The following is a 24987-nucleotide window of genomic DNA, read 5'->3' as shown; positions in this document are numbered from 1 at the left end:
GATTAAAAAACCCACTAAAAAGAGAGGTCATGTTTTACTCACAGGTATGCATCTGAAACCCCAATTAAAGTCCGTGGATCAGACTTTGATCTCATTTGCACTGGTATAAATCCAGAGTAACCCTGCTGAAGTTAACAGAATTACACCAGCGTATCTGAGACCAAAATCTGTTTTGACAGGAGTTCCTTGTGCTTATCGGTGGGCAGAATTTGATCCTAGGAGTAAATGGGGGAAGGAAAGGCCCAAGTCCTCAGGTCTTTGCTGTTTTTTAGTCTGTGCTTTACTGGGGCAAACTTCTGCTAGCTTAAGTGGAAGTTTATCTGAATAGAGCTCTCAGGATTTATTCCAAAGAATTTATGAAAAAATAATACACTCCCTTTAGTCATGAAAATTACCCTCCATTTGTCTATAAATAGGTTTAACCTCACAAGCAACTCTTAGGCCAGATGCTGCTGATTCACCAATCTGATTTAAAACTTCAGGTATTCACCTCTCCCCTGACTCCATGCTGAATGAATCACTGTTTGTGTGGAAATGCAACAATCTACTGCACCTAGCAGCCTTCATGTCTTATTTGCCAGTATATCTGCAGCTATCAGGAGAACTTCACTAAAACCCGTGTATGGTCTTGTCTCCTGATCCAAGCCTGCCAGTAGATCATAATTTACATAAATTTAGCTGTATTTGCATGATCCAGGCACAAGCCATGAGAAGAATGTGCCTGGTTGGTTCAAAGTTCTACTGTAATAACAAAACCTCAGTGTGGAAGAATAACTGTAGGCACATCCATTGTCTTCTCGTTTTCATGGTGACAGGTTCTAAGAAACTGGGGTGTCTGTGTGTAGGACAGGAGTGCCTGTTGGAGCTACACCTAACTTTTATCTCTTAATTAGCCTTGCCCATATCAAAAGGAAATGCAGAGGACTTTCAGCCACTCTGGACTGTTATGACATTTCATGGTTGTGTACTAGAAATTCAAAGATCCCAAAATGTACCTCCCCCCCGCTTTTTTTTCCCCTGCAAAAGTGCTGTTTGCAGAATCACCACTTATTTCACCGAACACCACTATATTTCACCTGAAAAAACCGCCAGAGCACATAGGGACTAGAAAAAGCTCCATTTTAATATATAAAAAGATACCCATTGTAGGCTCTACACATGGCCTCTTAACGGGGAACCTGGAGGGCCCAAAATCTCCTGACCCCCTATATATTTTTGCTTTTAAACGATATTATTTTCTATCAAGTGCTACAGGATTTTAGGATAATGGCTGTAGATCCCATTGATTTAATCCCTATTCAGGGCCTGGTTTAACCCCCACTGAAGTCAATAGGAGTCTTAATAGAAAGACTCTGTTTGGCCAATAGGCTTTGAACCAGGGTTTACATTCTGCATGACTTTCCCATAGAAGGAGCACAGGGGAAGCATGTGCAGTTAGCAGAGGGAGGAATCTTTCCTTCCAAGTGAAGCAGTTGTGAGTGCATTGGACAGAAGCAGCTGCAGCTCAGGGGTCCCAATTGCATGGAACCTGGAGGGAGGAGCACAAGTTCTAACAGGGAAGAGCTTGGAGGAGTCAGCAGGGGAAGTTGGCTGTGCACATGGCGGGAAGGCTAGCTGCAGTTGCAGCACCTCTGAAAATTGTTCTCTCAATGAGGAGCCGGTTTAGTTTTAGAAAAATGGAGTCCTCTCATGTTATTACCTGGCCCAAGGCGCATGAAACAGCGGTAGCCCATCTGTGCAGCTTATGCAGAATGGGTTCGCTATGCTCTGTGTGACTCCTCCACATCCATCACAACCCCTTGCAGAGCGGAATTGCACATACGCCTCTGCACAGGGGCCCTATGTCATCACAGAGGAGTGCACCGGACTTCCCCTACAATGCAGCTGAAGGTCAGTAGTTACTTATCCACTGATCATTTGGGCCTGTTTCCTGGGTCATGTTTACTCAGCTCTTCTCTCCATAAAGGCAGACTTTTCTTGACAGGGACCACATTCCATGGTGCTTACACTGTCTCATGATTGAGAGCCCTATCAGAGGAACACATAAACAGAGCAGCATGTCAGCCTGTGGTACTCTTTAATGTTGTTTTCAGGGAAATATATATGTCATAATAACACAAAGCAGATATATTTCCCCAGCTTTTATTCTGGCCAGTGCCCGGGCCTATTTAATGCAGTGAGACACCTTATCTGAATGAGTTCATGGTAATACAGCTCTCCCCAGAGTCTCCTTCCTTATCCCTTTGTTTTCCAGTTCTTTCTTAAGAACATAAGAATGGCCCTGTTGGGTCAGAACAATGTCCATGCAGCTCAGTATCCTGTCTCTTTTCAGAGTAACAGCCGTGTTAGTCTGTATTCGCAAAAAGAAAAGGAGTACTTGTGGCACCTTAGAGACTAACCAATTTATTTGAGCATAAGCTTTCGTGAGCTACAGCTCACTTCAGTGGCCAATGGCAGGTGCTTCAGAGGGAATGAACAGAACAGATAATCATCAAGTGATCCATCCCCTGTCACGCATTGTCTTCCAGCACCTTCTGACACCTTACTTCTTGTTGTGTTAGCCATCTAATTTAAGCCTTCTGGGCTAGGGACTTTGTCTCCACAGCCCTGTGTGTATTAGTGATTAGTCCACCATATTGATTATAGAGGTTAATGCTGAAGTTTCTGTATGAGGCACTGTAGATGCACAGCATTTAACCCTCATCTTCTTGCTAAGTCTCCCCTTGCAGTAATATATCAGCTGCGTGGTGTGTTCTGCTCGTCATGGCTGAGCATGCTTTCTCCTTAGCATTCCCAGCCCCATCTCCTGTAACAGGGGAGGTGATGTAGAACTATTTCTGCTGACTCAACAGACTAGGAGAATCATACCCGCTCCAACCCAGGAGTTTAATTAAAAAAGGTTTGAGGGGCTGACTGTCCAGCTACAGCCTTGCATTTTGTGTAGTCACTGACACCTGTGTCGGGTGAGTTAAACGCTATTGCTCGTGTGAGTGGAGAGCTCTCACTGGCAGCATTACACACCCACTATGCACATGTGTAAGTGACTGCACACGGTGCAGAGAAAGGGACCAGGGGATAGGAACAGAGAGGCCCCACAGGGAGAAACCCTAGAAACAAAACAAGTTCAGGAGAAAGTTAAGTTCTGAACCTTATTGTGTTGTCATTTAAGTGGACAATTTAGGCAAGACCCAGGAAGGGGATGAGTTTTTTTGCTGCTTTTCCTGTGTTGTGTTAAGAACATGGGGTAGGAACTTTGCCAAAATCACAGGAGGAGCCTAAATGAGAATCAGACTAGGGAGGCCTAAAAGGTAGAACAAACTATTACCTTAGGGTCGAATGTCTTGCTTTTAAATAAACAAAATTCACTGTGGACCAGATTCTGCCACTCTCACTCATCCCAAGTACCTTACTCCATGAGTGTTCCCGCTGATTTCAAAGCCTAATGGTAATGATTTCCAGCCTCTGCGGAGTTACTTTGGATTTAAACTGGTGATCAAGTGGTTAAAAGACTCAGTAGCCCGTTACTAATTCCCTGAGACATCCAGTGCCTTGTTTTTCTAAGAGACTATTCTTGCAACAATGAAAAAGGACCACGAATAGAAAAGATCCTCGTGAAGGAAAGTGACAAGTGACAGCTGAACTGTGCGTGTGACTTTGAGAGTGTGACATAGCAGTTGTTTTCTTTGCTATCATTTTGCTCCAGTTTTGGAAACTTCAGTAAAGAAAATGGGCCAGTTCTACTCTTAGTTACTCTGGTGTAACTCCTGAGTCTTTCTGTTGACTTCAGTGGATTTATACAGCATTACACAGAACCCGAGGCAACATTTCTCATAAATTGTACTTCATTTGTACCCTTGATTTGCTAATGAAAAATAGCTGATGATACATTACAAATACTCCAGTAATCAACTTGTGTCAGATCCTCAGCTGGCACAAGTTGGCATAGCTCTCTTGCAGTCAATGAAGCGATGCTGATTTATACCAGCTGAGGCTAGAGCTATGTAACTTTTGCTTAGGAGCTCTCAAGTTTTTGGTGTATAAAAAAAATCTGTTTTGCTTCTTCTGTTAATGATTAATGACTCTACAAAGGTGATAAGAAACAATGCCATTGATAAGTTAGATTTTGCTCTGTGCCATTCATATTTATTCTAAAAAAGAAAAGAAAAGACATTGTTTAGTTCTTAAATAAAGGAGTTCACCTTCCACTGAACTCACTGCAGTTTGAAAAAAAGTGGATGACAACAAGATGAACTTGGAGTTTATGCATTGATATCTCTCCTGATTTGTCAGGTGTGTTTAATCAAATAGGAGCAGGAAATGCATTATTATTCTAAGCACATTGCTACACAAGAAAAACACTGCCCTTGGAACTGATTATATTGTTTGATTAATGGCTACAATCAAAAAATACAGGCTTAACCTACAAAACCCTTTAAGATCAAAGTAAAACCTCTTAAGAACACAAACTGTCCATGCAGCGATACATAGTTTTAAATTTGCAGTGAGCAAAACAGAAAGTTTAAGAGCAAACTTTATCTCCTTTCTCATTTGAGAGAGATACACAGAAAGTTTTGAGGGTTTTTTTTGTCAGAAATTTTTCCCTTACCATAAAATGACTCAAATGCTAAACATTTGCTGTTATAAACAGCAGGATTAGAGACAACCCACACTAAGTACTCAGCAGCTGCGGCCTGATCCAAAGCTCATTGTTAAAGTCTATGGAGAGACTCATTGACTTCCGTGGTCTTTGGGTCAGGTCCTTGGTACACGAGGAGGAAGGGTAGTCATGTGGTTAAGACCTAGGACTGGGAGATCTGAGTTCTTTTTCTGGATCTGCCACAGACTTCCCCTGTGACCCTGGGGAAGTTATGGAGGCCTACATTGGTAAGAATGTAAGAATGCTGAGTGTCTGCATGTTTGGTGATCAACTTGGGACACCTGAAAATGAAGCATTGGAAATGCGGAGCACTCACAACTCCAACTGACTTCAGTGGGAACAGCAGGAAATCAAGCTCAAAATTAATGGATGCTTTTGAAAATGTAGGTCTGTAACGGACTGTGGGGGAGTCAGGGCCCTGCACCCCCCACTTCCTGCAATTCACCGTGACTCTCACCAGCTAGTAAAACAGAAAATTTATTAGACGACAGGAACACAGTCTAAAACAGAGCTTGTAGGTACAGAAAACAGGACCCCTCAGTCAAGTCCCTCCTGTGAAGAGCAGAGCCCAGACCCAAGTTCTGGGTCTCCCCCGGTCTCCCCAGCCAGCTCCAAACTGACACCCCTTCCTGTTGCCTCACCCAGCCACACCCCTGGCCCCTCCTCCAGCCTTTGTCCAGTTTTGGGGCAGAAGGCGTCACCTGGCCCTAACCCCCTCCTGGGCTCAGGTTATGAAGGGCAGCCGCTATCGTTTACGTGCTGGCCATCAAGTATCATCCCTCAGTGAAGTCACACCCATATTTCCCATCACCATCTAGTATTGGTGCAGTACCTCAGGGAAACGGGGCACGCCCCATGTTAGCAGATAACAGTAAACTAGTAAAACTCCCATGCAACATTACCAGGTTAATACTCCTTACTCCATCACAAGGTCTTCTTAACCCCTCTGTGTCTGTTTCCACAGCTATTAAACAGTGATAGCATGAAATACCTCCACAGAGTGCTGTGATTCTTCCTTCATATTTGTAAAGCTCCTTGAAATCCTCAGATGGAAAACATGGTATAAGTGAGGAGTATTAGTATGAGTGTCCCAACACTACAGTGATGGGCACTTTAGAAATGCAGGTAATGACTCCATAACAATGCTGACAGTAAAACCAGCCTTGCAGTCCTTATTCAAGAAAGTCTCCCATTGACACCCAGGAGTACGGACCGCACAATCAGGCCCTTGTTAGTAGGGTGGTTGCCCTGCTCAAGTTCTGGTTTTGTGAGCCCTGTTTCAGGCATTTTTTTAAAGTTTGTATCTTTTGGGTTGAAATCTCTCTTGCTCAATCGCCATCCCTACTCTGAGATACAGGAATGACTCAAAGCCACGTTAGACAGAGAGCATACCCTCTCCCTGCAGGACTTAACTTGTCAGAGAATCTGGAGTATTGCCCAACATTGAAATGTTGTGTGTGTCTGGTTTTTGCACCTACATAGTGCCCAATCCTGCATTCCTTGTGTGACGGGTAGCAGATTTGGAGTGTGTGCGCAGAAGGAATACAAGGGCAGGCCCACAGTCAGTAAGGGCTAGATTGTCACTGTCCTCACTTGGCGGTATAGGGGAGAAAGAGGGATCATTGTGCATCCTAGAGAAAGGAGGCTTCACTGCACTCCGTGGACTACAAGGTTAAGCCTGATGTGTTCTGCCCCTGCCCTCTGCATGTAGCTAGGCGCAGCCAGACCCTTATATGGATTATGAGATCATTGACAGCTACTTTATGTAGGTTCAAAAAAATCCTCACGCTTCAAAGTATAAACCAATTGTTTGGGGGTTAGGAGGATTATTCCATAATTGTTCAGTACAGGGATTCTTTTGCCTTGAGAAGTGTCTGGTGCTGGCCGTTGTAGGAGACCGGATGGTGAACTAGATGGATCTCTGGTCTGATCTGGTTTGGCAAGTCCCATGTTTGGCCCCTACTTTGCACAGGTGTTGACGACTGCACATGTTGTAAGACAATAGAGAAAAGGGTTGCCAGATTTCTACTGCATTAATAGCCCCAAATCACTTAAAAACTAGCCCAAAAGTAACCCAATATATTGATTGAAACAAAGTTGTTTTTTTTATGAACACATTGGTCTATACATCAAATAACAAGCGAAAGCTTTCATTAGTTACCTAGTACAGATTTGATTTAAAAAAAAAAAAAGCTACAAGCCTCAGTAGGGGTTCGTCCACATCAGCAACAAAGCTATGAAATGGCAATCAAATTCAAAATCAAACCCCCAACACTGGTAGGTGCTGGGGGTGTGTGTATGTACTGCAAGAGGGTATCTGGGGAGTGTTGGAGGGGGTATTTGGAGGTGCTGGAGGGGTGCGTGTGTACTGGGGGGGGGAGTACTGGGGGATGCTGGAGGGGTGTGTGTTTACTGGGAGGGAGTATTGGGGGGTGCGGGAGGGGGTATTTGGAGGTGCTGGAGGAGTGTGTGTGTACTGGGATGGAGTATTGGGGGATGCTGGAGGGGTTGGTGTGTACTGGGAGGGAGTATTGGGGGGGTGCTGGAGTGGTGAGTGTGTACTGGGAAGGGTATATGGGAGGTGCTGGAGGGGTGTGTGTGTACTGGGAGGGAGTATTTGGGGGGTGTGGGATGGGTGTGTGTGTACTGGAAGGGATATATGGGGGTGCTGGAGGGGGTATTTGGAGGCGCTGGAGGGTGTACTGGGAGGGGTATTTGGGGTGATGTGGGATGAGTGTGTGTGCATACTGGTAGGGGTATATAGGGGGTGCTGGAAAAGGTACCTGTGGTTTCACACTCGAGGTTGGGGGCAGTGTTGCACTCTATGTCACGGTGGCAGGGTGAGTGGCACAAGCCCGGGACGCAGCGCCAGCCTGTCAGTCAGCACCTTCCTCCGGGCTTCTCTCTTTTCCCAGGGCAGGGAGCCAGGGCCTGGGCTTGTCACCCCTCCTGGCCAGGCTCTGGGGCCCTGCAGTGGGGCAGGCGACCTGGTTGAGAGGTGCATGGCAGCTCTGCTTACCTGGCAGGCCAGGCTAGGGCGGGTGGGATCCATCAGCTGCAGATGCAGAGGAGGGACCAATCAGGGTGTGGAGAGAGCTCGGCGTCCGGAACATGAAGGGCGGACCGGGGGTACATGGGCTACTTGTGTTTTGAATGCCAGTTGTGATATTTTTTGAGCAGTTGTGGGTTGCAGTATTTTGGGAAATTCCACAACCCCTGACTGCTCAAAAAATACCGCAACTGGCATTCACAAGTAGCCTAATTCCAGGGGGAAAATGCGGACTTGGCAGGCCCTTGGTGGAAAGTTTAGGAGCTGAAGGGTGGAGCCTGTATTCATCTCCATTTCCTCCGTTTCCTCAGATTCCTAGAAGGAAAGAGCTGGCAAAAACCACAAGTAGCAAAATCACATCACAGTTTGCTTTATAGGGAACAATTCTCTATTGTAGCATTAAAACTAGACACTTGAAATGTAATTTCCCCCTCTGATTCAACTACTTTCCATTAGCCCATCAGTTCCTCATACTTGTCTGCACTCCTGTAAAGGCTTTGATAAAATGAGAACAGTGTTACGTTTTGGACGTCCATTCCCTAGATGCTGATCACCAACTGCCATGAAAACCTCACTGTCTCAACAGTCTGTGGTGACTGGTCTGAGAGTCCAGGACATCTTCACTATCAGATGGTAATTCTGTCCCTTCAAAAATGTAAACTCAGTGGCAAATCCCCACAAGATGCCACCAGCACTTGAACTGTTTAACCAAATGATGGAGTGAAAGTTTGCTCCTTTTGGAAAGTTTTCTTTTCTGTTACTGGTTTTCTGTCATCTGTTTCCCAGCAGGGTTGTATTGTTTTAGTTTTAGTTTTTGAAAGGGGAGGACAGTAGTGGTTTATTTCTTGCTCCCTCCAAATATATCTTCTCTTCTGGATCCACTGTCCTGCATGTGCTACCCCCGTTTTTCCAGCTTTACAGGAGTTCCCATGGTTTAGCAGCTTCATAGCCAACCTCTATGTCTGACTTCATTGTAATCCCTGATATAGAGAGAGGACTGGAAGCTTTCCCTTCTCCTCTCCAAAAAGAAGAAACAAGTATATGACTTTTGGGCTTCCTGTGCCCCTCTCTTCATTTCCTTCCTCTCTTCTAGGGTTGCCAACTCTGACTGAAGCTATTCGGGAGATATTTTTCCCCAACATGACATCATCTCATTTTTAAAAAATATCCTATTAAAATCTCCTGGATTGCTTTCAATAGTTACCAGGAGATCAGTGCTGATTCCAGGATATTCCAGGCCAGTCCTGGAGGGTTTGCAACCCTTCTCTTGTTCCTTAAGGGAGGAGATAGACGAGAAAATTCTTAGAGAGACCTTGACCCACTTTCCTCCAGTCACCAGGACAGTGGTCAGCTCTGGGGATTCAAATCTCCATCTCACCAACACTTGGAAGGGTTCAAAGTCAAAGATTGGGGTTTTGTTCCTCTCTAGCTTGTGATGTGGAACATTAAATATAGACTAATTTCTTCCCTACCTTCCTATATAACCTGTTCATTTTTAAAAGCCCTTGTTTTAGCATTATCTGATGGCAGAAAGGTTTTCCCTGTTACTAGATGAGTATTGTAGCAAATCCATGGCTATGTAGCACCACATGGCTACTCAGAACTTCGTGGTGAGTCGGGGGGCATAGAACTCAAATCCTCCTATTCCTAAAGCCGCTGCCACCTGAACTAAAAGAGAAATTATCTTAGTATCCGGGCTATAACACACTGTTGAGGAGTCCTATTTCTGTCAAGTAGAGGGCAGTGGTATAAATACATTAGCAACTTTGTTGTGACATGTTTCCCCTGAGACTTCAGCATTTCTATCTGTCTTCCAAAACACGTTATATTCTGTGAAATCGTGAGGCTCTTGCCCAGTTTTTACTCCAATTGCTTGAGTAAAATCTGAGTAAGGACCTCAGGGTGGGGCCATTGGGCAATATAGTATGTACTTTGGTATTTTACACCAAATTACATCCCATTTTGCAGCAGTATGTACATATATATCTGAGAATTCAGGACCTTTTGCACACAGCACCCTGGAGATGACTGCCTCCTTTGGTTGCTTCACTGGCAGAGGATTGGGGCAGTTGCTAGTACTTTCCATATGCACCGTACCCAGCAATTTTGGCCCTTTGGGCCAGAGTAACACAAGATTCCTTTACAGGAGGTTGGAATAGGGGACACACTGAAGAGCAAGGCATCCATGGTCAAAGAGTTTGTGTGGGAGTTTCCCCTTCAAAGTCCATGTGTCAGTCTCAGGATCATAGCAGTCCAATGAATCAGAGTCTTGGATTGTATTGTCTGCAGTGAGACAGCGCCCCCCGGTAACATATAGCTTGTTTTTTATCACAGCAGCCCCGTGATGCATCCGTCTGTCCTTCATGTCTGCACACTTAACAAACTTGTTGGCCTTAGTATCATAGGCGATTATTCTCCGGGTGTACCCTAGACACAAATCAGGGAATGGAAGAGGTGAATGGTAGTTAAAATCTAAATCCAACAGAAGGGATAACAACATATTTTCTGCTCGTCTTCAAGACCCTTATCAATCTCGTAATTATATGGTTTGTTAATTTTGCAGGACTATGGGCCTCACTAGGCACATCTAGTTTACCAGGGGAGTGCTAATATGTCACATTCATGATGTATGTCTAGCTATCCAAGTTCTCCTTTCACCACAGTATCTGAGCACTTGGGAATGCTATAAAACCCCCTGATATATGCAGATAGAATGTAGGATTAGCTGTACCAGATCAGACTGTAGTTCTGTCAAGCACAGTTTGTGCTTCCAGTTTTCTGCCTCTATTTTTCAAACCCCAGTGTATTTCTGCTAGCTGAACATATGAACTTTCACCCCCGTGCTCGTCTCAGAAATATACAGACAACTCCCATTGGCATCAATGGCAAAATAAGGCCATGTCTCCCCGTTCTGAGAGCCATACTGTGCCCTGTATTAATTATTCATTCATACAGGAGTGGAAACATCATAACTTTTCACCTGTGGACTTCCCACCAGATCATTCCCTCGCATGAGGAGAGGTTTGCCTCCCCAGAACAGGCACCTGAAGTGATGAAAAGTCCTAAAATCTTTATCTGACAGCTTTGTCTAATTGCCTTTAGTGTTACACAAAATTTAGAGATAGCCCAAAACCAGCAGCTCAGGTATGAGCATTTTGGAATTTCGAGGGGCAGGTGTGGGGATTGTATTCCAACTCAGATCCCTGGATCTGACCACACCTCTAGCAGCTTCGGTTTTGGGTCAGATGTAGCACTGCAAGAAATCTGTTTTCCAGTTCCAGCTCAGTGTGGCCCAGATTTTGCAAGAGCAGCTCATCTCACAAGTTTCCAGATATTTGGAGCTGGTCTCATGAGCTTTTGGCCCTATTGGATCAGAACCTGAAGCCTAACCCTAATTCTGTCTCAAAGCCTGATCCAGGGCCCACTAGTAGATACTGCCAATAGAAGTTAAAAGTGGTGGGCAAGGGAAAAAGGTAGGCTTCTAACAAAAAAGGGGGCTTGTCTATGAGGTGCACTAGTCTATGCTAGAGAGGTGTAAATTCTAGTGTGCCCTAGCATGGTGCACGCTGCCAGGGCCTTGTGGGCCTTGCTGGCACACATGAAAAGTTCTCTAGTGCATGTCAATGAAATACTGTTTCAAACAGCACTACAGTAACATGCAGCAGGGGATTTTTAGCGTATGCCAGCAGGTTCCATGAAGGCCAATTAGTGCACAACACACTAGGGTGCACTAAAATTTGCATCCCTCTTGTGAGGACTAACACGCCATGCAGACAAGCCCCAAGACTCTTGCTGTTCAGCCAGCATGTTCTCCCTTCTTTCATTCTGAGTTGTTTTTCAGGAAAACCTTGAAATGTGGTGAATGCTGTTTTTAAAAAAACATTGTTTTGTTTTGTAATTTCAGCTGTTGCTAAAGCAGAAAAATTGGGCCAATCGATTGGTGTAATTGCTGGTAAATGACAACTTATCTGCCGTAAATCTCTCTGCTTTAAAGAAGAATGGAATATGTTTAACGTTAACTTGGATTTTTGTGGGTTTTGTTAAATAAATAATTTTTAAACACAGTTTAGGCCTTAAGCTCATCAGCAGAATGCTTGGGTCCACACAAGCGTATCAGATAAATACATTTGAAGGTAAGAGTTGAAAATCCTTTTCACCTACTTCTTTGCTGTGGTCTGATATCAGAATACTTTGCTTCCCCTGGGACCTAATCCTGAAGGGTTTACTCAGGCTCAGGAGTCTTCCCCCTCCTTTGAGTAGTAGCTTTCTTTGTGAATAGTTCCAATAGCTTCAAGGAAGGAAAGGCTGGTCTAGTGGTTAGGGTGCCGACTTGGGAGTCCTTGGTTCAAATCCCTGCTCCATGCCGAACTTTCTGTTTGATCTTGGGCAAGTCAGTTAGGCCATGCTTAGCCTACAAACTTCTGCTGGCATAGTTATTCATAGATTCCAAGGTCAGAAAGGAACAGTGTGATATCTAGTCTGAGCTATATAACACAGGCCATAGAACGTCCCCAAAATAATTCCTAGAGCAGATCTTTTAGAAACACATCCAATCTTGATTTTAAAATGGTCAGTGATGGAGAATCCATCACTGACCAATTGTTCCAATGGTTAATTACTCTGACTGTGTACCTTATTCGCAGTCTGAATTGGTCTAGCTTCAACTTCCATTCGTTGGATTGTGTTTATATGTTTCTCTGCCAAACTGAAGAGCCCATTATCAAATATTTGTTCCCTGGGTAGGTACTTATGAACTGTGATAAAGTCACCCCTTAACTTTCTCTGTGTGGGTGAGGGTGTGATTTGTGACCGGTGTAGCTGAGCTGGCAGAAGCTCTTAGAATAGATGCAGTTATACTGGCAAAACGGTGTTTTTCCAGCTATATCCTATTTCGCTCCTGGTGGCTGGTTTTACTGTACTGACACAGAGTGCATCTTTGCTAGCATAGCTGTGCCATAGTAGGAGCACTAGTATACTGGTATTCCTCGACTGGTAAAGGAGTCATAGAGCTTGCCTACAGGGGAGATCCTGAAATGTTAATCTGAATTAACTAAATGTGTTAATTTAAAGTGAATTAATTAATATGCATTAAAACCCTGGTGAATACCCTCATTCAGAGTGAAAGTGGCCTTAATGTGGTTTTGTTTATGGTGAATTAAGCTATACTGAATCAAGGCCACTTTAATTCTGAATGAGGGTGTTCATGCAGGGTTTTAATGCAGTTTAACTAAACCACTGTAAATTCACATATTTAGTTAAATCAGATTAATTTTCTTGGCTGTCCCCATGTAGTCAAGCCCCTACTGTAGACATGAATAGCACTCTGCTCCACAAGCAGTCCCACTGAAACCCATGGAGTGAAGTGCAGTGCTGCTACTCAACAAGAGCAAATGTGGCAAAATCAGTTTTTTTCTGTAAAACACCATGGAGCTAAATTCTCACTTCCCCCTGAGAAGCAGTACACAGATGCATCAGCTCAGGACCAAAACATGGAAGGAACTGTGATGCTCTCATATCAGGTTCCTGGGCTGGTTCCCTCCTTACTCTAGAACAGTGGTTCTCAAAGCCGGTCCGCTGCTTGTTCAGGGACAGCCCCTGCCGGGCCGGACCGGTTTGTTTACCTGCCGCATCCGCAGGTTAGGCCGATCGCGGCTCCCACTGGCCGCGGTTTGCCGCTCCAGGCCAATGGGGGCTGCGGGAAGGGCGGCCAGCACATCCCTTGGCCTGTGCTGCTTCCCGCAGCCCCCATTGGCCTGGAGCGGTGAACCGCGGCCAGTGGGAGCCGCGATCAGCTGAACCTGCGGACGCGGCAGGTAAACAAACCGGTCTGGCCTGGCAGGGGCTTTCCCTGAACAAGCGGTGGACTGGCTTTGAGAACCACTGCTCTAGAAGAGAATTAATCTGCATTAGCCCTTTACCAGATGGAGATTACTTCCCACATAGGCTGGCTTTCTCTGTTGCGTGGGGAGTTAGAGTTCAGGCTCTGGACATTAGCTACCTCTCTCTGCCTGCTGACCTCCCATCTGGGAGGGGAGATGGTAGCAGCCCGCAAGCCTGCTGTGACCAATGGTATAGTACACTGCACATGGGCAGTAGGGGGCGTTGTTTGTCCCCCTTCATCCCGTGTGGGCCGCAAAGGTAAGTGACAACATTGCCTCATTTTACTATCCCTTCACATAAAGGAAATCGCCTCAGCAAGTTGATTGCCTCAGAATGTATTAAAGATGTAAAGAAACCGTTGGTAAGTAAGTATGTCAAATTCCATGGGAGTTAGTCTTATGCAGCTGACATGAATGACCTAGTATAACTGCTTACCTCCAACAATGATGATCCGGTCTCCAATCACTACTGCTGGTGCACAAACATTCTTCACCATTCTGGTCTCCATTCTAAACCACATGTTCCTGGATATGTGGTAAACCTGAAAAGTACATAAAGATACACACTGTAAATTATGCAGCATTTCAGCAGACAATCACACCTACAGAAATGGCTACTTGCTTGTTTGTTGATTCGTTAACATGCACGAAAACTATGTACTGCATTGAGCTGCTGAAAAATGGAGAACATTTCCCCACAAATTATTTGCTAATCTGTCCCCTCTGAAAAAAAATCAGTCCTAGTTGTACATAGATCTGATGACAGCCATCCAATTGACCCAGCCGTTGTATTCACATCGCTGATTGGTGTGGGCCAGCTTAGCACAGAGAATTGGTAATGGAACCTTGACCTGTTGGGAGCCAAGCCACATTTAGGCCTGACAGAAGCCTGCTGTCGATTTTAAGAGTCTGTTCTGATAACACGTAACAGCATAAGTATAAGTAGAACTATGTATGTATAAGAAACCACAGAGTATTCATGCTGGAAAAACAAGAAAAACTCAAGTAACTAAAAAAACTAGAACAAACTGGTTTGAACTAACAGTTTGAACCTGTACTGATGAGGGAGGAGAGTTAACATGAAAATGAGAAACTAATACATATGTATAAGAAAATATAACAAAATTATAAAGTTTGTTTAACAAAGGGAGGTTGAAGTTGTATTGTCCAGCGTTGGAGGCGACTGTGATGAGATCATTCGGATAAGCTTCCCACTTGTGAGTAATTGATCACTATTTGCTGAGTTTTGCCTTAATAAATATTTGTTAGACCCATCTGCTCAGTAAGTGAACCTTCATCCAACATGACTCATTCATCTCTATGTCACCAGTTCAAATGTGGCTCTTGTTGTTAGTGACTGAGAGCTATTGCCAGAAGCTGGCTGTTCAGAGGCCTATGTTTGGAGTGTCAAATGTGTCAACCACATCTACTAAGTGATTGTCTCGGAGACATCTCCCACCTGCATCTAACTTCCACTGATAATTGAATTACATCCCTGTGGTAAGTATAGAGTTGATTATGTGCTGTTGCCATCTTGGTCAATAGGGATTGAACCAGGGACCTCTAGGATTAAAGAACCAGGATCTGTAGCTGAAAGCTGTAACAGACTCTGTGCCTGACCCACAGAGGATCTGAGAGGGACACATAGAGTGGGATACATGCTTCCTGTGAGTAGAGGAATCTCATCCTCTGAGCATCTGAGGTCCACCCTCAGCAAGTTTGCAGATGACACTAAACTGGGAGGAGAAGTATATACGCTGGAGGGTAGGGATAGGATACAGAGGGACCTAGACAAATTAGAGGATTGGGCCAAAAGAAATCTGATGAGGTTCAACAAAGACAAGTGCAGAGTCCTGCACTTAGAACGGAAGAATCCCATGCACTGCTAAGACTAGGGACCGAATGGATAGGTAGCAGTTCTGCAGAAAAGGACCTAGGGGTACAGTGGACGAGAAGCTGGATATGAGTCAACAGTGTGCCCTTGTTGCCAAGAAGGCTAATGGCATTTTGGGCTGTATAAGTAGGGGTATTGCCAGCAGATCGAGGGACGTGATCGTTCCCCTCTATTGGACATTGGTGAGGCCTCATCTGGAGTACTGTGTCCAGTTTTGGGCCCCACACTACAAGAAGGATGTGGAAAAATTGGAAAGAGTCCAGTGGAGGGCAACAAAAATGATTAGGGGACTGGAACACATGACTTATGAGGAGAGGCTGAGGGAATGGGGATTGTTTAGTCTGCAGAAGAGAAGAATGAGGGGGGATATGATAGCTGCCTTCAACTACCTGAAAGGGAGTTCCAAAGAGGATGGCTCTAGACTGTTCTCAGTGGTAGCAGATGACAGAACAAAGAGTAATGGTCTCAAGTTGCAGTGAGGGAGGTTTAGGTTGGATATTAGGAAAAACTTTTTCACTAGGAGGGTGGTGAAGCACTGGAATGCATTACCTAGGGAGGTGGTGGAATCTCCTTCCTTTGAGGTTTTTAAGGTCAGGCTTGACAAAGCCCTGGCTGGGATGATTTAGTTGGGGATTGGCCCTGCTTTGAACAGGGGGTTGGACTAGATGACCTCCTGAGATCCCTTCCAACCCTGATATTCTATGATGGTTTAAATCTTGGACAAGCCCTCACTAGGCAACCTCTACCACCTTGGTTGACACTATGGGTTGAACCAGGCACCTGCAGAATTAAAAGCATAAGTCTTTACAGCTTGAGCTAAACAGCTAGGCTCTCTCTGAGAGCTGTAACAGACTCATATCCTCTGTGGACTGGGCACATTGAAGGACCCAAAAAACACACCGACCAGGTGGTTACACTTGCCAGGAAAAACAATATTAACACATGACTAACACATTAAATATGAAAGTATTTAATGCATTTTTGCCTCCTTTTTAAAACAGTTTTACAGCCGGCAGTGAGGTGGAGAGCCAGTGTTAAGTGACCAACTGGAAACCACAGACCCTCAGTAGGGAGTGCATGGGCCATTGGGAACCACTGGCTTGCGTGAGATGAAATAGCAGTTTCAGTCCTGGTCCTAGTGAATAGGAATCCATATCACAGTAAGCACCATCACAACTAGTGTCTTTGCTGTTACTGTCTGAGGAGAGACAAAGGACTGAGACCCAGATTCAGCCAGGAACTTAAGCACCCGCCTAATAGTGAGCACTGACTTCAATGGGAATACTCACATATAAAGTTAGCCATGTGGTTAAGTTCCTGGAGTCAGGGCCTGAGTGGGCATCAGTTTGCAAGACTGTCAATATGACTCCTTTCACAAGCACTAACATCACATAGAGCCGACCCTGAGATCTTTACTCAGTTTTACTCAGTCAGGCAAACTCTCATTGAAACCAATGGGAATCTGCCTGAGAAAGAACTGAGTAAAACCTCAGAAGGGCCTCAGGGTTTGGGCCTTAACAATAATAAAGGCTACTTGTGGAAATATAAAAGCATTTGAACAGCATTTCCTACATACTGGACTACCCTGAATGAGCATTTGCAACTTAGCATATGTATCTTGCCTTCGACTACATGAGACTCATTGCAAATTCAGTTCTATATTGGGCTTTGATTTCACTAGCTGGGCTTGGGTGTCAGTCACTGAATACCCTGGAGGAAATGCACATAAGATGAGCAGGAGTGACAATTACCTGTATTAGACGGACAGGGTTTTGCATAATGTCTTCCCCTCCAAAGAGATAAATTCTTTGGTCTTTAGCTGCAACGGCAGGGTGAAGGACAGCAACGGGCATGTTTGCCATGTTCTCCCAGATGTTATAAATGCTGTCGTACCTCTCCATGGAATTCAGAATTTCCTGTTTCTCTCCAATTCCTCCAATTGAGAAAATGTAGTTCTTATAGGCTATGCTCCTGTGAGAATAGCGTGGAACCAGCATGTGTTCAACTAATCTCCACTGATTTAGCTTGAGGGAGAAAATATAAACATTATCACTGACTGGACTTTTCTCACAGCTAACGGGCATCCCTCCTAGCACATAGATATTGCTATGCAAGCTCACTGCAGAGGCTTTGTAAAGGCGCACAGGATGCTTGGCGAGGCTCAGCCACTGGTTGGTCTTCTCGTCATACAGCAGGACGTCCCTGGTTGTCGTCTGGTTGTCCTTCCTGCCACCAATGATTATGAGGAACTCTTGATACGAATATCTGCGAGGAACGTGCCACATGGGTTTGATGTCAGGAGTGCTAGTGCTATATAATGAGAACATCTGTCTCCTTGCTGATTCCAGGATGCTTCTACAAGCGGGTGACGACTGAATGAGGGAATTATTGGCAATGAAATGGAAAAGGAAGGTTGGGTGGACATACTGAAGCCGGACCTTCTTGAACAAATCTTGGATATAGCCCTGTCGTGCCTGGAGATCGTGCCGGATCCAGACCATCAGTGTCTCAAACACTTGTTCCTCCTCACCACAGAGCTCATCGTCCCCAAGGTAATCGATCAACTCCAGTGCACAAAGCTCCTTCAGGTCTTCAGAAGAGGCTACTTCAGGAAAGTATTTGAGAGCTATCTCCTTGGCTTTCTTATTGAGATTCTGGCAGTTCAAGATTTCAGAGAGCCTTAAAATGCTCAGGCAATTCTCAGGAGTCAGCTGGTCCTGGAGGTACAAGGAGCAGGCCTGGAACAATTTAATGTACTGTAACATGGAAGTGGCCTCCATTAGGTACAAGACGTTCTCGGGTGTTATAAGAATCTCTCCTGTGTAAACATAAAGGACAATCTGATACAAAATATTGGAGTCAATGCCTTTCAAGTCAACTTTTGCCTGGCAACTCTCTTTAAAGTTGTTACAGAACATTGCCTTGAAGTAAGGACTGCTTGCAGCCAGCACATTCCTGTGGCAAGGGATTTCAAACTCGCTAGTGCAGAGAGTAACATCAGTCAACATCCCGTTTTGCCTTAAAACGTTGAGCTGCCTCAATAGTTCGGAGGAGAAGTCCTGGTCTTTGAAGAGAAGGTCCTTTGCAGATTCTTCCTCCATAGCGAAATGTGTGAGAGAGGAATATTGGGCTTGGCAGGGAAAACAAGTTCTTAGCAGCTTTTATTGAAATGCTCAGCTCCAAAGGGGCCAGGGATCAGAACTTTGATGGTTACTCTAAATATTCTAACTCTGTTTGTGCATAGAAATAAGAACAGTGGTTAAGCGCAGTGGGAAAGGAGGTCACTCAGCATCTGCTTGTTTGTTTTTTAAAGGTATCAGATGTGAGGTTGGAATCTTCTGTTAGCCTGACACAAAGCATAAGCACTAAAATTATCTTGCTGACTTGGGGCTAAAGCGAAAAGCCCTGAGCAAATTGTATGTTCATTTTAAACATGTCTAATAAATGTGCTTAGCTTCACTATTTTTAAAGTATTTTTCTTCACTATTTTTAAAGTATTCGCAATTTAGTAACTTATGTCTCTTTTCCTTAGAGTTAGTCATTACTGAAGAATATAAATCTGGCAGAGCTAAACTCTGCAAAGGACAAACTAAACTCTAGAGACTGGGGATCTGCACTGAAATCGTTATTTATTAACTCTGCTTAGTTGTTGTTTTTTATATTAATCAGACACACGACTAAACAATGTACCAGGCGGAACAATAAGATGGCTATCTATCTTCATGACAATCTGACTGCTCAAGCTGCGGTGAAATCACATGGTAGAAATGTTTACCTTATGTTGTCCTTCACTGTATTCACTCACTTTGTGTCCTTTAGTCTCTGCTGAGATTTTCCATAGCTAGTACTGTACATGAGTAAAACTATATACCCTCAAGATGTTTCTTTCTGTTGGTAAGTGATTCATGGAGGGTCATTTCTGGATTTGTTTATTCTGAAGGCACTTTCGCTGCTTTCCGGAGCTTTGTGAAAGAACCACCAGGCAATGAGGTGTTGTATACATTCCAGGGCTAAGAATAGTCACATATGGACTTCTCACTGTTATCACATGTGACTTTCCCCTTGCCTTTTGCAAGGAGCTGAACATTACTGAGCATGCCCACGGGGTGTTTTCCTGGCCAGTGTTTACATATAACAAATAGACTCTGAAACCAAGGTACACTTATAAAAGTTCTGGCTGTCCATTTGGAAACAACCAGAAGGCCCTGTCCTGAAGTGCCTGGGAATTCTAGAAGCCTGTAAACAGTCTGAAATGCCTAGCACTAGGTATGCACTTTCATCCTGAGGGAGGGGAAAACAGAGGTATCAAGAGTTTCTGAGGGGACAATATTTTCATTTTAAGGAATAGGAAAAAGACCCTCTAATCTATCTATCTGAGATTTGGGACTGTGTGCGGGAGAAGCCGGTAGCACTGGGTGTTTTGCTCTAATGCTCCCATTGTAGCAAACCACCCATTTTCTATAAGCCAGAACTCTGAGATAAGCAGCTGTTATCTCTCCCTGCTCAGAATGTAGGTGAGTGTCCAGGTGACTTGTCTAACTGGAGTTCAGACTGTCAAAGTTTGCTGTCTCAGAAGTTTCTGATTCTGATGCTGCATGTACTTAACAGAGCACTGAAAGTAACATGTAGCGGCTCTATAGTACCTTTCGCACTGGGGCCTCCATTATCTTTAGAAACCTTAATTAATTAAGCCGCACAATACTCCTTGAGGAAGGTAAATATTCCAGATGGGGAAACTGAGTCTCAGAGAGGTGAAGTGACTTGCTGAAGTTCACACAGCAAATCAGTGTCAGAACTGGGAATGTAACCCAGGAGCCCTAACTCCCAGTCTCTTGCTGTGACCACTTGTTAGTTTCCCCCCTCCCACACACACACCTTTTTTTTGAGGGCATTGTATCCTAAAGCTGGTTTTTACCTGTACAATGTCAAACTAGCTTGTTGGCTATCTAGAAAAACAAGACTCCTTTTCATGTTCTGATGGCGAAGCCATATGTAGGATTGAGTGCTGTGGTCAGAAATTCCTTATGTCTGCATGCAGTTACACCGAGACAGACACCAGTGAAAGGCCTCTGGTGCCTCTGCTCAATGGGCCCATTGCCCGACCTGCTCTCACACCATTGTCTTCACCACAGCAGATCACAGTGCTCTGGTGCAATCCGTTCCTGTACAAACGGAGGCTTCATGCTACAGGCTGTGCCCCATGTGGCAGTTTCCAACTAAGTATTTACATGACATAAAACCATGCTAAAGTAACTGAGGGCTAGATGGTGCCCTCAAGGCATAGCCCTGTGCTGGGGCAGTGCGGAGCTGGGGACAGATGCAGGGTGAGCACTGGGAAGCATCCTGAAGCTCCCTGGTTACACAGAGAGGAGCATAGTCTGTGACACCCCTTTAAATAATCTCATTTTATGCAGCCAACCAGCCAAATCCATTGGTCAGTGTAGATGGGGTGAGTAGGTAGAACAATAGCCCTGTCTACTCCTCTCTCTTCCCCCCCCCCGCCCACTTTCAGGTGAGTTGCTCCTAAGCACCATAATTAGTAGCCTCTGCACTCCCGGGGGTGTGCAAGGTGGGTTGGGGGAAGCTGCATTACTGCCTCCCATATTGCTGCCTACAGGGCTGGCCATGATCATGCCCTAAATATTTACAGTGCAATTCAAAAACCAAAATGAAAGGTTCTGCCCCTCATCCAGGGAACATTAACTACCCAATTGAAAGCCACCAAACCTGAGAAGATAAGCCACAAAGCAGCTGCGTGTGTCTGTGTTATTTCTGCTAGAGTGGTTCTTTCTGCTGATTGCTTTGGCTTGGTGTCTATCTGCATGAGCACTAGCTCTTTCGGGTTTGTTTGCTTGTTTAGTTTTTCTGGCTGTTTCCTGGCAACGGCTGAGGATTTATTTTTTAACCCTTAAAGAAACTACCACGGCCGTTCAACCCGGGGTGGACTTTACTTATGTTGAGTTTTTATGGGGGGGGGTGATGGGTGGTTAGATGGGTGGGATTTTTGCTGTTCCTGCGCTTCTGGATATTGGTGTATGTTTGAAAAAACTTTTATAAGATCAAATCTTGAGGTCCTTACTTGTGCAAGATCCCTCTGACCTCAGAATCTGGCCTGCATAGTTTAAATATCCTATTGCTCTGTTTGACTGAGGCACCGTGCTAATTCCTCACAAAGGGTTTTTGCTAATTCTGGCCATGACTCTGGGGAAATGAAGATACTGCGGCCTGTCTTTGATGACCTCTTCCCTTCACATGAAGGGGGGTTACTGTTTCAGAGATGAGTCTCCCACCAACAGTGCACCTCAGAGTGCCATGTGCCTCAGCCAGAGGGTTGCCAGTGAGTTTGCTTGAATTAGATCGTAGTCCTAGCTATTGCAGCTTGAAAGGATGCAGAGCAGAGCCTGCAGCTGAACTAGCAGCAATTGCTTGGATTGGGGTTTCCTGTTAGGAAAGTGAAGAAATGATTTTTCATGAAGCATTTTAGAAAAAAAAAAAGCAGTTTTCTATCTCTAGTGCTTATATGTCCTTTGGTACCTTGGCACCTCACAATCTATTCACAACACTCTTGTGAGATAGCAAAGTGCTATTACTCCATTTTACAGATGGGGAACTGAGGCACAGAGAGACTAAGTGACCTGACCAAGGTCACACAGGAAGTTTGTAGCAGAACAGGGAATTGAACCAGGGTTTTGTCACTCCAAGGCTAGTGCCCTAACTACTGGACCATTGTAACAAAAGCATCAGAAGCCTCTTGTTTATAGGTCTGGATGGTGTGTGCAGGACATACTGATATCAGTGTAACCCCTCCATTTGTGCCCAAGGAAGTCATCCCCTTCTTTTACACCACTGCTGAAGGAGATGAAATGATCATTGTTATCATTCCCTGAGGAGTGTAGTTGAAATAAGATGCAAAACAGCATGTTAGCAGAGAGGTGCAAAAGAAAGTTAATCTGTATGCCGAACAGTTTGGTCTACTGGGTTAATTTGTTATTATTTGCACTGCAGCAGTGCTTGCAAGCCCCCATATGAGCCCAGGGCTCCATTGTGCTAGGTACTGTACGGACACATAGTGACAGACAGTCCCTTTTCTGGAGATCTTAGAATCTGAACCAGACAGGGTTCAGGGTGGGAGGGTGGGAGACAGGAAGTGTTAGCTCCACTTTACAGTCTTATTTAACATCTTTAGTAAGGATCTGGGAGAGGTGATAAATAGCAGGTGGAACGGTCTTTCGAACAAAAAGAAAGAAACAGGCAGATGACAGTAAGAGTCAGACATGGTCCAGTGTTGGGCTGAGTGGGAGGAGGGCTTTGCTGGGTCCTCATGCATCCATTCAGCAGCTGGCTAGGCTTGCCGCCTAGGTCCTTCGGCTCAGGGCAGGGGAAGTGGCCAACCTGCCTTAAGGTGCTGCACAACCCCAAGGGAGTGTGGTCTGCCAACATGGGGTTATAGGCTGGGGCAGAGAAAGATGGAAGCAGTAAGAAAGGTGAATGTATTGGGAAATCTCATGAGAGGCAGTCTAATGTCCACAGAGGATCAATAAAACTGCACGAACAGTGACTTGTAATAACTTCTTAAAGACCCCATGACAGCCTGGCACATATTAATCAAGTAATTGACATACAGGAGCAAACAAAGGCTAATCAGATCTAACTCTGTGCTCATCTCCATAGTTCCTAAGCCTCTAACCTAACAAGCAGAGGCAGCATTAGGCCTGTGAGAGAGCCAAAATAGGCCTTTGTCTCCATGACTGTAATAGAAAGTTAAATTGTATTATATGTTCATCCACTAGGTGGTGCAGTGTGTAACACCCCTTCTGACAGCCATGCCTGGCAGTGCATTAAAGCAGCAGTCCTCAAACTGTGGGTCGGGACCCTGTTTTAATGGGGTCGCCAGGGCTGGTATTAGACTTGCTGAAGCCCAAGCCCCACCACCCGGGGCCAAAGCTCAAACCCCACTGCTGGGGGCCGGGGCCAAAGCCATGGGCTGGGCCGAAGCTCTTGGGCTTTGGCCCCCCTGCCTGTGGTGGTAAGGCTCAGGCTTGGGCTTTGGCCCCCCGCCCAGGGCGGCAGGGCTTGGGTTTTGGCTTTGTCCACCCCCATCTGGAGTGGCAGGGCTCGAGCGGTCTCAGGCTTCGGTCCCCGCTCCTGAGGTTGTGTAACAGTTTGAAGTTTGAGAACCACTGCATTAAAGGATCTCATGGAAAACACATTTCTATCTATCTCTCTCAGTCCATATCTGGTACAAGAATCTGACCTGCAACCCACCGTGTACATTAAGTAGATGACAATGGGCTTTGTGCCACTTTCAGATACACCCAACCAGAGCAACATTCCCAATTCCCTCTCCATTGTCCCCTCTGACCCTAGCCCCAGGAGCAGAGAGTAAATAATTCCCTAACTGCCTGATCATGCTTACAAAGCTGTACTTTAACTCCACCTCCTGGCTTCTTGGTCTATGCATCAGGGTGACCAGAAGCCATGGAGCTGCATAAACAAGTGGGTGGGGCTTGAGTACCTGGAAGAATGTCATAGGCAAGTGGAACTCATCATGACTACATGGGAGGAGGAGGACAGTCACATGTGAAAGTTGGACAAAGCTCTTCATTTTGCTTCAGATAGGTCCATGCAATACCAAGGCCATTGCAAAGGCATGACATGGATAAATACAACACTTTTATCCTTTCCAGGAGAATATATCTTTGGTCTCTTGCCAAATTGTTCTGAACCTGCTGCCCCTTGTCCTCAAACCCAAGTCTCGCAAAACCCAATTTATCTCTTCTTGTTGCCAGCTATCTTGCATTCCTCCTGTTTTGCTGGTCCAGCTATCCTTAGGATCCGATTCTGCTGAGCATTGAAACATCGCCTCTCTCACCGCTCGTATACCCCATGTCACTGCTGCATTACTCATTTGCTATATAGCTGATCAGCAAGAATGATTCTTTATAGCAATCTAACTCTACAGCTACCATTTGTATTCATGTACAACACAGAACCTGCTTTCACTCGTTAGAAGTAGAGTGGGGAATGAATCCAAACCTCAGATCTGGATCTTGGTTTGGTTCTGAGTTTGCAGGCTGTGTAATGGGCCAAATTTGAACACCTCTGAAACCTGGAACATTTAGGTTTGGATCTGAATATTGCGCGCCTGAGTATGTGAGAGTTTGAAGCCTGGGTATTGACCCATTATAGAGATCCGAGGTCAAATTTTGCTCTGTTACATCAGTGTGAATCCAGGGTAACTTCATAGGCTTCACCACTGCCCTTGCACTTGTATAACTGAAGAATTTGGCCCAGGAAGTTTGGATCTGGAGTTTGGCCCCTGGATTTTGCTTCAGGCCAATCTCTCTAATCAGAAAGCGAGGGGCTAAGAGAGAAGCTATCATGTGTTTTCTAAGAAAGACCTATTAGTCTTAATTGAAACAGTCTTCAGGCCAAAGCAAATTGGGCTGCCTAAAATCAGGCACTTAAAATTCATATTTAGGCACCTAAAGAAGTGACCTGATTTAAG

At 45.0% G+C, this 24987-nt stretch overlaps 1 protein-coding gene across 2 annotated transcripts; it reads right to left on the bottom strand.

Moving 5' to 3' along the window:
• Positions 1-7231: 7231 nt before the first annotated feature.
• KLHL38 (kelch like family member 38) lies at positions 7232-19501 on the bottom strand. Of its 2 annotated transcripts, XM_074942954.1 has the most exons (4): positions 19255-19501; positions 17231-18709; positions 14022-14127; positions 7232-10133 (listed from the first exon to the last, which is right to left on the bottom strand). In XM_074942954.1, the coding sequence occupies exons 2-4, from the start codon at positions 18578-18580 to the stop codon at positions 9847-9849; spliced, it is 1743 nt and encodes a 580-aa protein (XP_074799055.1). In that variant the 5' UTR covers positions 18581-18709; positions 19255-19501; the 3' UTR covers positions 7232-9846. The 2 variants fall into 2 exon arrangements, with proteins under 2 accessions (XP_074799055.1, XP_074799056.1); XM_074942955.1 differs by lacking the exon at positions 19255-19501 and having other exon boundaries at positions 17231-18755.
• Between the last annotated feature and the right edge of the window lie 5486 nt (positions 19502-24987).

The sequence above is a fragment of the Natator depressus genome, chromosome 2, assembly GCF_965152275.1.
Source record: "Natator depressus isolate rNatDep1 chromosome 2, rNatDep2.hap1, whole genome shotgun sequence".
Taxonomy (NCBI): domain Eukaryota; kingdom Metazoa; phylum Chordata; order Testudines; family Cheloniidae; genus Natator; species Natator depressus.
Note: the sequence above shows the minus strand (reverse complement) of the source record. Positions and strands in the feature narration are given on the sequence as shown.

What these genes read in the sequence shown, in the direction of transcription:
- KLHL38 (XM_074942954.1), bottom strand. Translation starts at nt 18,580, where the DNA reads ATGGAGGAAGAATCTGCAAAGGACCTTCTCTTCAAAGACCAGGACTTC. An exon ending in ACCCTGTCCGTCTAATACAG is followed by an intron (nt 14,128 to 17,230) that starts GTAATTGTCACT and finishes TGTACTTTTCAG; the next exon opens with GTTTACCACATATCCAGGAA. An exon ending in CCGGATCATCATTGTTGGAG is followed by an intron (nt 10,134 to 14,021) that starts GTAAGCAGTTAT and finishes ATTTGTGTCTAG; the next exon opens with GGTACACCCGGAGAATAATC.